Below are 12,913 nucleotides of genomic sequence, written 5' to 3'. Positions count from 1 at the left end.
CATCGGTGGCAAAGATCCCAGAGCCGCCTGCAAACCCCTCGGGGCCCGTTGGCCTCCTGGTAGCGGAGCTGCCGGAAGCATCACTGCTATGTCTCTCTACTGGAAGGTTCCTCTCCGGGGGTTTCTTCCTTGACCTTCTCATTATCAACTTATGTTTGGTGGACGTCTTCCGGTGGCTTCCTTTCAGCCTCTCCTCAAAGGGACTGACCAGTCTCTGCCACATCTTCCCTCAGGGCCGGAAACAACTTTCTATCTCGCAACAGTGCGGGATCTAAACGTGGCGAGGCGGCCAACTCAAAGCGAGGGCACTCCACTGCCTTTAGGAATTCCTGCCACTGCGCTTCCCACCTCTGTGTCTTCAGCATTGTCTACAGGCACTGACTGGCAGCTCCTCTCCAGGGTGAGAGTTGGGGAGCATTCCCAGCCCCACTTGGCGATAAGCTAAGGACTGACCCATGGGTGCTTTAGTTGAGATCCCTGTGTTGCAGGGGGTTGGACTAGATGACCGTCGGATCTCCTTCCAACCCTTCTCTTCAATAATTCTATGACCTCCTCGCTGACTCTGACACAGTGAATCTGCAGTTCTGCTCAGATGCCCCACAATGGAGGCTGGCCCATTACGGCAACCCAGCACCAACCTCAGCCTACCTTCAGCCAGCCCCTGGCCAGAGATCTCCTTCCTTTAAAGCAGGGGTAGGCAACCTAAGGACCATGGGCTGGATGCGGCCCATTTGCCTTCTCAATCTGGCCCGTGGACGGTCTGGGAATCAGTGTGCTTTTACATGAGTAGAATGTGTGCTTTTATTTAAAATGCATCTCTGGTTTATTTGTGGGGCATAGGAATTCGTCCCCCCCCAAAAAAAAAATATAGTCCGCCCCCTACATGGTCCGAGGGACGGTGGACCGGCCCACGGCTGAAAAAGGTTGCTCACCCCTGCTTTAAAGCCATTCCAGGGGATGGCTCTGCCAGTCAACCTCCTCCTCTTCCCCAGCATTGCGTTTGCAAAACCGGGCAGGGAAGAAGATGGGTGGCTCAACTAGAATTGGTCGGCTCTGCTGATCATCGGCTCTCTGGCGCCACCTACTGCCGGGCTCCCTGCCCTCCGTCCTATCATTCCCGATGGACATCAGCCGCTGCTGCTCATCACCATTTCTCTCCTTTTTGCTTCCAAGGGTGGCCCTTAAAAAGGGTTAAAACCACAGAGCACCGATTCCCAGAGAAGCCAAGAAATTTGAAAAGGAGGGGGGGGGCGGACTGTAAATACTGCAAAGTCCCTTCCTCCTCCAGCTCCTAGCTAAGCTTGTGCTGTGGAGCTATTGTTGTGTTTTCCTTGCTGCAGACCTGAGGTGGGGGTGAGTTTGAAAGACTGGAATAGGACCTTTCAGTTGCAACAAATAAATTCCAAGGATAAAATTTGCACTGGCCCATTCGTAGGATTATGCCACCTTTTAAAATAATAATAATAATTATAATAATTAAATTGATCTGCTCTTTGCAATCCAAGCGTTACAAAATGAATTAGGATCTCTCAAGGCTCTCACTGCAACCTCCTGGGAATTTACCTAGTTGCTTTAAAATGCGCAAATATTTTCCTGTGCTTTTAAGCCACACCATAACTGCTGCGGGGAAAGGTGGGATTAAAATCTCCTCCATTTGATTGCTATTGTTTCCACACACCCCTTTTGTTTTATATATATATCGCCAGGATTCTCTGTTCTTTAGGACTCATTCCACAATATATACCATTTTATGCCATTTCCATTGAGCTGGCTGTGTTTTCATGCTTTGTGGCCGGCCACCTGATATGTTGACTTAGAATTAATTTTATTAATAGCAGCAAATGACACATGCCCTTTGGGGATGAGAATCCTAGACTGCAAGAATCCTATACACACCTGGGAGCAAGCTCTGTTGGAAATGACGGGGTTTGCTCCTGAGAAAACCTGGATAGGATTGTGATATTCCTGCGCTCTGTTGGGATTTAAGTTTTATGTTTCTGGACGGGTGTGAAATCTGTGCCAAAGGTGGGCAGGTGAGGTGGGAAAGGGCTCCTGCGCCTTTAAAAGGGAAATGAAGGCAAACATTTTGGGGGTGCTAAATTGGATCTGGAACACACATATGTTTCTTGATGCCTTTTGAAGAGAGCCACTACCTGTCTCTATAGACCACTCTGGTCTCATTCCCCACAAGGAGTCCTGTTTAAACAGCTGCCCATGAGGACTAGAATCTTGTTTTCTCTTGAAGGGGACCCTAGCTCAGTGGCAGAGTATTGGCTATGCATACAGAAGATGTCAGGTATAGCGCTTCTGAGGTACGGAAACATTGATAGTTTATTGATTCAAATAGAAGCCATTTATATAAAGTACAGAAACCATTTCTCGTCTATTGATTCAAGCAGAAGTTTCTGGTATGTTCTCTGCACGTGGCACAAGCTGGAGGTTTCTAGCTGGTTTGCAAATTTCCATTCGGCTAAGAAGCACGCAGGTGCTATTTTGGCTGTGAATCTTAACACGTTTCTCAAGGCCAAGATGTTTTCAACTGCCTGTTATTAATTTACAGGCTGGGAATGGCTGGTTTCTCGCTTCCGTTCATTCCGTCTATCTCTTCTCTTCAGTTTGTTTCTCTCATTGAGTGCATTGTACATAAGTTTAAGGTTTCCATTTTTACTGTTAAACTGCAACTGGATTTTAAAGAGTTTTTCTGCTATCCAGGGATCTGGATCTTGTTATGTGAATTTGCCGTAGTAAATTTTGCTAATGAAGTTGGCTGCATCTGAGTCGTTTTTTGAAACAATGCGCTGTTTTGGAATCTGCTCTGCTTTTTTAGGTAAAGGTAAAGGTCCAGTCGTGGCCGACTCTGGGGTTGCGGTGCTCATCTTGCTTTATTGGCCGAGTTTACCTTCCCACCGAAGCAGTACCTATTTATCTACTTGCACTTTGACGTGCTTTCGAACTGCTAGGTGGGCAGGAGCTGGGACCAAGCAACGGGAGCTCACCCTGTCGCAGGGATTCGAACTGCCGACCTTCTGATCGGCAAGCCCTAGGCTCTGTGGTTTCACCCACAGCGCCACCTGCGTCCCTGCTCTGCTTTTTTTACTCTGCTACAATTCATGGCCTGGGATCAGGAAAGGCCATGAACCGTGACAGAAAATCCCTGGCTCAATCAATCTCTGGTGGCAATTCTAGGTTCCCATTTTGAAACCCTGGAGAGCAGCTGCAAGTCAGTGTAGTCAGCACTGATCTAGGTAGACCTGTAGTACTGACTCTGTTCGTCCCTATGTTCTATCTCACTATGTGATATACCATAGTTCTTTTAGATCTTATTTTTCTGTTTGTGTCTCCTGTATCCTTGTACCGTTTGATATACTCTAGTGCTTTGCTTGTGACATTATTATTGTTATTATTGTTATTGTTGTTGTTGTTGTTGTTATTATTATTATTATTTCCAGGAGGGCCTAGATAGCTCAGTTGCTTAGAGTGTGATGCTGATAATGCCAAGGCTGCAGGTTCAGTCCCTGTATGGGACAGCTGCATGTTCCTGCTTTCCAGGGGGTTAGACTAGATGATCCAAGAGGTCCCTTCTATCTCTATGATTCTGTGGTGATTCTATGATTTATTAGTTGCTTCTTATCAAGTTCTCCAAGTGGCATGTTTAAAAACAGCAACACATACCATGATAAATTCATGAGGAATCATAGAAAATTAATAATAATGATAATGATAATAATAAACAATACCCCACCCCTCCAGCTGGGTTTCCCCAGCCACTCTGGGCGGCTCCCAGCAGATTAAAAACATCAAACATAAAAAACTTCTAAAAGTCAGGTAGTTGTTTATTTCCTTGACATCTGATCAGAGGGGGTTCCACAGGGCAGGTGCCACTACCGAGAAGGCCCTCTGCTTGATTGTAGAGCTGGAGATCCATTTAAGATCCATTCTTCCTTGGTTGGAACTCCCACTTCCTTCCATTTCTGCACATATAGGATTCTGGCTGCTGTTGCTGCGTACATAAATAGTTTAATCACCCTCTTTGGGACATCTGTCCCTAGAGAAAGGATAGCATTCTCATCCAGGCGTCTGCAACACCCACGAAAACAAATCCCATTATTCTGTTCTGCTACTGTTTCCCAACCTCTTTCCCTTTTGTCTCTTATAACAGAGGGCATACCCACAGGTGTAGTTTGTGGATGAAATTCATTCTGCTATACAAGTCTTAAAGGGGCAGGGGCTCCAGTCACCTGTCTGAACAATGCTACCTCCAATTGTAGTGGTGTTTCATACAATTAAATGCACCTCCATCTAAATAATGTTTAAAAGCTGCACATGTTAACATGATAGCTTTCTTTGTTCAGGTAATTTGTTTTAAATAAAATGAAATATAAAATAATATAAAGTATAAAATAAAATAATTTATGCCCTAAAAGACAGTCTGAAAATTTTGATATTATGATATTTAACAAATGTATTTAAGTCTGGCCCAGGGTGGTAATGGTATGGTTCAGAAACAGAGCATGATAATATCTAGCTTTTCTCGAAAAGTAATGAAACTCCTGATTTCTTCCTTGTTCTGTGCCTGAAATATGAAATATTTGGGAATTTTGCAAACATAAAATATTTAAAAAAAAAAATGAGGGGGAGATGTACAGTAAATGTTTGCTGTATTGACTTTCCATATGGTATTCTGCATGAGCCCGGAAATTCCTATCGGTGGCAGAATTTAGTATTTCAGCTTTCATTTCTGGGGGTGGGGGGGGGGGACACACCAAATTTCTGTCCCTTATGACCCTGAAGAAATAGGCTTGAAAGTGAGGCAAGGTCTGGGAGAATGAGAAACTGGGATGTCTAGAATCAAAATAAAATTACCCCCAAAGGTTCTGAGTTTTATGTGCTCTCCGTCATTCTTGTGTATGTTTTTATTTTTTAAGAAGACACCTGTTGAACCAACCTCTATTGTTACTGGCTCAGAAATAAATGAACCCCTCAATTATATTTTTCAGAGACTCTTGTGGATTCTGCTGCTGGGGCTGGCCTGGGACAAGAAGCCAAGTAAACTTAGAAAGAAGAAACTCCCCGCAAAGCTACTTGTTTGTGTGTGAGAGAGAGGCGAATTGGAGTAAAGCCTTGGCCCTAGAAAAATGGCTGCCGAGCAAGGGATTCTGGGAGATCTGGTTCCCCGGTTCCAAGCCGAGCTACAGCCAGGGGAGGAAATGTTGCAGTGTGGACTCCTGAGCCCCAAACCGGAGGAAGAATTGGAGGGGAAAAGTGAAACGTCTCCCAGGATCCCAACCGAACTTCCCCAGAGAATGACGTCCCCGCACATCAAAGAGGAAGCCGACGAAGGTTTGGCACAGCAGTGGGAGCCTCGGTGGCAGCACTTCCCAAGGGAGCCGCGGCCCTTTCACACAATCTGGGGGGGCGCGCCCTCCCCCTGGGGCCATGCCGAAGCTTCGCCCTCTTCTTTCCAGGGGTCAGGTCAACCTGGCGACCGACTCGGAGGAGAGCGGGTGGCCCAGCCGTGGTCTGGCCCTGGCAGAGATGTTCAAGTGCTGGCTGGCGGGCCGCTAGCCGACGGTGAGGCAGCCTGCGGGAAAGTCAAGGAGAAGGCGTCCCTGGATGAAGAGGCCGCCGACACGGAGAAGTGCCGCCGGCGGTTCCGGCACTTTGGCTACCGGGAGGCTGAGGGCCCCCGCGAGCTCTGCAACCGCCTCTGGTTCCTGTGCTACCAGTGGCTGAAGCCCGAGAGGCGCACCAAGGAGCAGATCCTGGAGCTCCTGATCCTGGAGCAGTTTCTGGCCGTCCTGCCGCCAGAAGTGCAGAGCTGGGTGAAGGATCGCGACCCAGAGACCTGCGCCCAGGCGGTGGTCCTGGCAGAGGACTTCATGCTGAGGCAGGAAGAGGAGCCCCTGGGGCCAGGCGGCGAAGTCCCCCAGCCTCTCGGGGCGGGAGAGAAGGGTTTGGGGGCGCTGTTGCCTTTGCAACATATGGAGAAAGTGGTATGGATCAGCCTTTCCCCTCTGCTCTGCCTCTCCATCCCCCCCCCCAACTTCCCCTCTTCTTCTCATTTTCCCTGCCCGGACTTCCCTTTTGCTCCAAACCGAAATTGTCTATTACCTAGACTAGGATTTTTCAAATCTTCTAGTCCCAGGCCTCAGTTGTTGGGCCTAGAGATTTCTGGGATAGATCTCAGAAATAAATGGTGGCGGACGGAGGCAGAGTTGGGTATAATTAGTGGGGAAGGAATTGGATCATTTTCTCCTGCTAACCCCTTTGCCAGTTGCTAAATGCCTTGCCAAAGGATCTTCCTTTGCCGCGTATGCATATTCACAGCACATCCACCCGCCCCCTCCACAAAGAATCATGGGAACTGCAGTTAGTGCTGGGAATTATTTGCCACTTACAGAGCTTCAGGCAACAGTTCCCAGGATCCTTTGAGGAGGAAGTGTGCTCTAAACCTACACAGCCCTTGCGGCAAGGAGTTCCGTAGCTCTGGGAAGTGTTGTGACTCCACTGCTAGTACAGTGGTACCTCTGGATGCGAACGGGATCCATTCTGGAGCCCCGTTCGTATCCTGAAGCGAACACAACCCGCATCTGCGCGTGCGTGGGTTGCGATTTGCCGCATCTGCGCATGCGCGTGATATCATTTTGAACGTCTGCGCATGCATGAGCGACAAAATCTGGAAGCAATACCTCTTGTGGGCACATGTGCCACAGTTTTAACCAATCCAGCCATGTGGATATTGAGAGAGTGCGGATTCCTGAGGTCAAGCTATCCTAGTCCACAAACAGCTGAAACTAGCAAACTAAGGGGAGGGGTTGTATTTGCCAACTAAAGAGGAGTGGCAGATTAAACTGTTTGAGTACATAGAATTAGTGATTATGACAAAAAAGGTCAGGGACCGATCGACCCAAAAGTTGAAAAAAGAATGGAACATCTACAGACTATATCTAAAAGAACATTGTCCCCACGTCAAATCTTTAATATGCTTTGATTAACTCTTGTAATAACTCAATTAAAAGGAATATAAACAACATGTTTATGTTGTTTATGTTGTTTAAGCTTATTGAAAAACAGATGCAGTTAACAAGGAACTAAAAGAACCACGCAGAGGAGGTTGGAAGTCATAAGGCGGAGAAGAAATTTACTTTTATCGTTTTCTTTTCAAGATATTTTGTCCTGTTTGGTATTGGTGGTGGGCTGTTTGTTATAGTTTTGTGTTTTGGTGTTGCAAGCGGATTGGATGTATTGTTTATAAACCAATAAAGAATGAAGTGAGGGGGCTGGATTCCTGAGGCCAAGCTATCCTAGTCCATAAACAGCTGAAACTAGCAAACCAAGAAGGGATTGTATTTGCCAACCCCAGTTGCCTATCTCACTGGCCTATTTCAGACCAGCTGAAGGTAGACCCCATGTTTAATGCATTGCTGTTATCCATTTGTGATTATGGCAATACCTTATCTTCCTCAGGCGTTCGGTTCCAAGAGCTATGTGTGTACATGAAAATACAGAAAATATTTCTATACACAGCTGGTGTAATGAGGGAAACAGAGAGCACCCTCAACGCTCTCAAAGCCACTGCGCTCCTAACAGGACAGGTGTTGCCCAGAAAGCAAGACTGAGAGCTGAAAAGCTCTTTTTTTGCACCAGGTCTACTTGGGGTTACTGGTGCGAAAAGAGCTTAAACAGCCTCGGTCCAGTATACCTGAATGAGCGTCTCCACCTCCATCATTCTGCTCGGACACTGAGGTGCTGTGCCAAGGGTCTTCTGGCGGTTCCCTCGCTGCAAGAAGCCAAGTTACAAGGAACCAGGCAGAGGGCCTTCTCGGTAGTGGCACCCGCCCTGTGGAACGCCCTCCCACCAGATGTCAAAGAGAAAAATAGCTACCAAACTTTTAGAAAACATCTAAAGGCAGCCCTGTTTAGGGAAGCTTTTAATGTTTAATAGATTATTTTAGTGTTTTGTTGGAAGCTGCCCAGAGTGGCTGGGGAAACCCAGCCAGATGGGCGGGGTATAAATAATAAATTATGATTATTATGATTATTAAACTCTCAGCCTTGCTTGCCAGGCAAGGCCCTCTCAGCATACCAGCTCTGGGAGTGCTGGAGATGCTCTTGCTAGATCTCGCAGGACAACTCGACTTCCCGCGAGATCTTGCGAGAGCATCCCCGGCAACCCCAGAGCCAATGTGCCAAGCAGGCCTTACCTGAGAACCAAGCTTAAAATCTCTCTTCGCACCGAATCCCCTTGAGTTGCACAGTTTCAGCCGTATACTGTTTGGTTTCGCACAAGTCATTTGAGCGTAAAATGAGGCGCTGCCATATTCTGCCCTGGCTATGCCCTTTGTGTTGTTCCAGGTGTCTGGGCTTCTGGCGGAGGTCTGCCTGTATTCTTCCAAGGCGAAGGGCACCTTCAAAACAGACGAGCAGGAGAGCGGCAGAGATGCTTCTTTGCAGGGTAAGTGTTTGTGGCGCCTCAGTGGCTCTCGCTGCTGCCACCTTTCCCAGAATGCCTTGCTCTGAAGGAAGACCCGCACGCCTTGACCCTTTCTCAGAGCCAGGCCAGGAGGCAGGGGGTGAGAAGCGCTAGCTGCTGCTGTTCCTGCGGCTGCTATGACGGCAAAAAGGAATAAAATGTAAACGATGTGAGGAAGAAGAGAGAGAGGGCAGCAGCTGCCACTGCCCACCTGAGCCAGCACAAGCTCTTATTGCCACGACGGTGTTGGCCTGAAACAGGGTGTGTGGCCTGCCCCTGTTGCTCTATCTGGCTAAAACACAACTTTTTCTTTTCTTCTATTTTTTTAAGACGTAATTTTTTATTGATTTCCAAATTGACTTCTATTTCAGTGTACAATTTTTCTAAAATTTTGACTTCCCACCTTTACGCTCATGATGGTTTTATTCCTGTCTTATACCTGCTGCTTTGTTTGACATACTTTAATCTAATACAATTATCATGTCTTCCACTTATCATTGTTTTCTTTTTAAATTTTCTTTCTTTCTTTTATTTATTTATACCCCGCCCTTCCTGGTTCAGAAAACCGGGCTCAGGGCGGCTAACAACAAATTTGATTGTAATACAACATAGAAGCAGCATACAATACAGTATAAAAGCATGAATAACAATAAAATTCAAAGTTCAAAAATCAATTTGGGGGAAATCCATCCAATAAACATTAGATAGTCACCAGGGCTAGCTGGCTGAATTAGCAAGGAGCAAGAGGCCAGGGGAGAATTAGCTGTGGGGTCTCAGAGCGGGTAATCTTCATAAAAGGGGGAGGGAAGAGAAGGGAAATAAAAGATCAGGATGAATTCAAATTAAAGGCCAAGCAGAATAACTCTGTCTTACAGGCCAAGCAGAAGGAGGCTAAATCCTGCAGGGCCCTGGTCTCGTGGGGCAGAGCATTCTACCAGGTCGGAGCCATCACTGAGAAGGCCCTGGCCCTGGTGGAGGATAGTCTGACTTCCTTAGGGCCCGGGACCTCTAAACTATGGTTATTCATGGACCTTAAGGTCCTCTGCGGGGCATACCAGGAGAGGCGGTCCCATAAATATATTTTTATTAAGTTTTACATAAGAAATTTAAATTCTAACAAATCATTCACCTCTTCATTAGGATTCCCTGAATCTTTTGACTTCCCTCTGCCCTTCTGTGGTTTCCCCCAACTGCTTATCTTATTCTCTCTAATTTGTTTTTAAAAAGCAGTAATCATTTTTTCCATGGTTTTTTGTACATTACAAGCATTGCTCAAACCCTGCCAAAGTTTTTAGTTGTTTACAGTGTTTTCTTAAGTACAGTGGTGCCCTGCAAGACGAATGCCTCGCAAGACGAAAAACCCGCAAGACGAAAGGGTTTTTCGGTTTTTGCGTCGCTTCGCTAGACGATTTTCCCTATGGGTGTGCCTCGCAAGACGAAAGCCCATAGGGAAATCTCCGGGGACCTCTTTTAAATGCTGGTGGTGGGGAGCAAAGCCTTCCCCCCCCCCTCCGGACTTCAGAAGAGGTCCAGGAAGGCCGGCGGGGGCGAAAGGTTTTGCTCCCCACCGCCAGCATTTTAAAAGCGGTCCGGGATAGCAGGGAAGCGCTTCCCGCTATCCCGGACGGCTTTTGAAGGCAGGCGGGGGGAGCAAAGACTTTTGCCCCCCGCCAGCCTTCAGAATAGGTCCAGGACCTCTTCTGAAGGCTGGCGGGGGGCAAAAGTCTTTGCTCCCCCCCCCCCCGCCTGCTTTCAAAAGCCGTCCGGGGGCTTTTAAATCGCCCCGGACAGTCCCGGGGCGATTTAAAAGCCACCGGTTAGGCAGGCAGGCGGACAAAGACTTTCGCCCCCCGCCGGCCTTCAGAAGAGGTCGGGGGACAGACTGTCCCCGGACCTGGTCTGAAGGCGGTTTCCATAGGAACACATTTATTGATTTTTAATGCATTCCTATGGGAAACCGTGCTTCGCAAGACGAAAAACTCGCAAGACGAAAAGACTTGCGGAACGAATTAATTTCGTCTTGCGAGGCACCACTGTACATTATAATTTTTTTCCATTCCTTCTTAAAATTCCTCTCTTCCTGGTTTCTGATTTTCCCAGTCAATTTTGCCATTTTGGCATAGTCCATCATCTTCATCAGCCATTCCTCATATTCCACTTATCACTGTTTTCAATCTGCTGCTCATAATTCGAACCCTGCCCATGTTTTCATTTGGAGAAGAAGAGTTTGGATTTGATATCCCGCTTTATCACTACCCGAAGGAGTCTCAAAGCGGCTAACATTCTCCTTTCCCTTCCTCCCCACAACAAACACTCTGTGAGGTGAGTGGGGCTGAGAGACTTCAGAGAAGTGTGACTGGCCCAAGGTAACCCGGTAGCTGCATGTGGGGGAGCGGGGAAGCGAACCCGGTTCCCCAGATTACGAGACTACCGCTCTTAACCACTACACTACACTGGCTCTCTCACATTTGACTCTGTTTTATTTTCTTTTTATTGATGCAGATCTTCCAGCAGATAATTTGCCAGAGAGGGAGGCCTCGGCCGTTTTGCCCCAGGAAAACCCGAGGCAAGAGGATCCGTTGCGAGACTGCAGGAGGGACTTTGGTGCCGGTTCGGACGTGGCTGAGCGCGAAGACTCGCCCCCTGGCCTGAAGGCTCACAAATGCTCCGAATGCGGGAAACGGTTCCATCAGATTTCCCACCTTAACAGGCACCTGAGAATCCACACCGGCGAGAAACCGTACAAGTGCCTGGACTGCGGGAAAAGTTTCACGCAGGGCTCCTGCCTGCTGGGTCACCAGAGGATCCACACGGGCGAGAAAGCCTACTCGTGCTCCTACTGCGACAGAAGCTTCATTTGGAGCTCAGGGCTCCACCAGCACGAGAAGATCCATCTGGGCGAGAAACCTTACAAGTGCTTGGAGTGCGGGAAGAGCTTCCACCGGAGCTCCGCTCTCACCGACCACGTGAGGTCCCACACCGGGGAGAAGCCGTACACTTGCTCCGACTGCGGGAAAGGCTTCAGCCAGCACTCCAACCTCATTGTGCACCGGCGGGTCCACACTGGGGAGAAGCCATACACCTGCTCTGTTTGCGGGAAAAGCTTCACCCGCACGGCGTTGCTCATGGCGCACCTCAGGATCCACACAGGAGAAAAACCCTACAAATGCTTGATCTGCGAGAGGAGCTTCAGGGAGAGGCCAGCTCTTACGAAGCATAAGAAGGTCCACATGAGAGAGAATTTGTAGCGCGTCTGGACTTCTGGAGAAACCTCTGCGTTGGCTCTCCTTTCTGGGCATAAAGTAGCTTTTTGCATTCCTCAGCCGTTTCACTCACGGCCACACCATCAAGTTAAAAGTGGTCTTACACCGCTTGAACAGCCGCGGATTCACTCAAAGAATCCTGGGAACTGTAGTTTGTTAAGGGTGCTTGGAATTGAAGCTCGGTGCCGGGAGTTGTTAGCTGTGTCCTGACCACTCTCAGCAACAAGCCGCAGTTCCCAGGGTTCCTTGGAGGAAGCAGTGTAAGAGAGTTTTAAATGGGTGGTGTGGATGTGACCTTAGAAACGGCTGATAGGTCAGAGCTGCTGTGATGTCATGGAATGGTTTCTGATCAGTCGGGGAAACTGTCACTAATTGTACTTTAAGTGCAAAGGGAAGGGAAGAGTAAGGCCAACATAACTAGGTGGGGAAAACCAAGAAACCATTGGATGCTGGGAAAGAAGTTTTTGAGAGTTGTTTGTTGTTGTTTCGGGGGTGGGGGTGGGGCTTGAGGGGCGAAGAGCCAAAATGTGAGTGAGGCCAAACATGTGATGTCTGAACACTGAATTTCACATAATAGCTTTCAGCTCGCCAGCTGCATCTGAAGCTGCAGGTGCCATGTACAAAATATTTGACAGAAAGTGGTACCCAGCAAACTCGCACGCTGAAGAGAACAACCTTCTGATGTTGGAAATCCCAGTGCAGAAGAGGCTGGCCTGCTCCTGAGTCCTTCTTGCCTGTTTTTCCATTTACAGGGTTTTCCTTCCCTACTGATTTTTTCCAGTGTTACAATTCTATCCAAACTCAGGGACTCTGAAGAGCTGCTCAGAAACACCTGTCACACAAAATAAAGTTGGGAGTGTTTGGTTGTTGTTGTTTTTGAGTGAGTAGAGGAAAGCAGTTCATTGTGGAAATGTTTGTAATGGGTTCAGGCATATTGCTGATCGCCGCCTTCTTTTAAGGATGCCGTGCTGAATATTGAACCATGAAGGTTTGGTGGGGTAGAGGAACATACCTCTAGGTCAGTGATGGCCAAACGTGGCCCTCCAGATGTTTTGGGACTACAATTCCCATCATCCCTAACCACTGGTCCTGTTAGCGAGGGATGATGAAAGTTGTAGTCCCAAAACAGCTGGAGGGCCAAGTTTGGCCATCACTGCTCTAGGTGGATACAGTGGTG

The 12,913-nt window shown here is 47.9% G+C and overlaps 1 protein-coding gene across 4 annotated transcripts; it reads left to right on the top strand.

Moving 5' to 3' along the window:
* Positions 1-969: 969 nt before the first annotated feature.
* On the top strand, positions 970-12,777 carry LOC309364686 (uncharacterized protein). 4 transcript variants are annotated; one of them, XM_081902455.1, is made up of 4 exons: positions 970-1,347; positions 4,998-5,993; positions 8,356-8,455; positions 10,976-12,777. In XM_081902455.1, exons 2-4 carry the CDS (start codon positions 5,136-5,138, stop codon positions 11,719-11,721), a joined length of 1,704 nt encoding a protein of 567 aa, XP_081758581.1. In that variant the 5' UTR covers positions 970-1,347; positions 4,998-5,135; the 3' UTR covers positions 11,722-12,777. The 4 variants fall into 4 exon arrangements, with proteins under 4 accessions (XP_081758581.1, XP_081758580.1, XP_081758583.1 ...); XM_081902454.1 differs by having other exon boundaries at positions 970-1,353; XM_081902457.1 differs by lacking the exon at positions 970-1,347 and adding an exon at positions 1,799-2,312.
* Positions 12,778-12,913: the final 136 nt, after the last annotated feature.

This window comes from Podarcis melisellensis (genome assembly GCF_964234715.1).
Source record: "Podarcis melisellensis genome assembly, chromosome: 2".
NCBI classification, from domain to species: domain Eukaryota; kingdom Metazoa; phylum Chordata; class Lepidosauria; order Squamata; family Lacertidae; genus Podarcis; species Podarcis melisellensis.
The sequence above is the reverse complement of the archived record's forward strand: the minus strand, read 5'-3'. Positions and strand labels throughout refer to the sequence as shown.

What these genes read in the sequence shown, in the direction of transcription:
- LOC309364686 (XM_081902455.1), top strand. Translation starts at nt 5,136, where the DNA reads ATGGCTGCCGAGCAAGGGATTCTGGGAGATCTGGTTCCCCGGTTCCAA. An exon ending in TGCAACATATGGAGAAAGTG is followed by an intron (nt 5,994 to 8,355) that starts GTATGGATCAGC and finishes GTGTTGTTCCAG; the next exon opens with GTGTCTGGGCTTCTGGCGGA. An exon ending in CAGAGATGCTTCTTTGCAGG is followed by an intron (nt 8,456 to 10,975) that starts GTAAGTGTTTGT and finishes TTATTGATGCAG; the next exon opens with ATCTTCCAGCAGATAATTTG.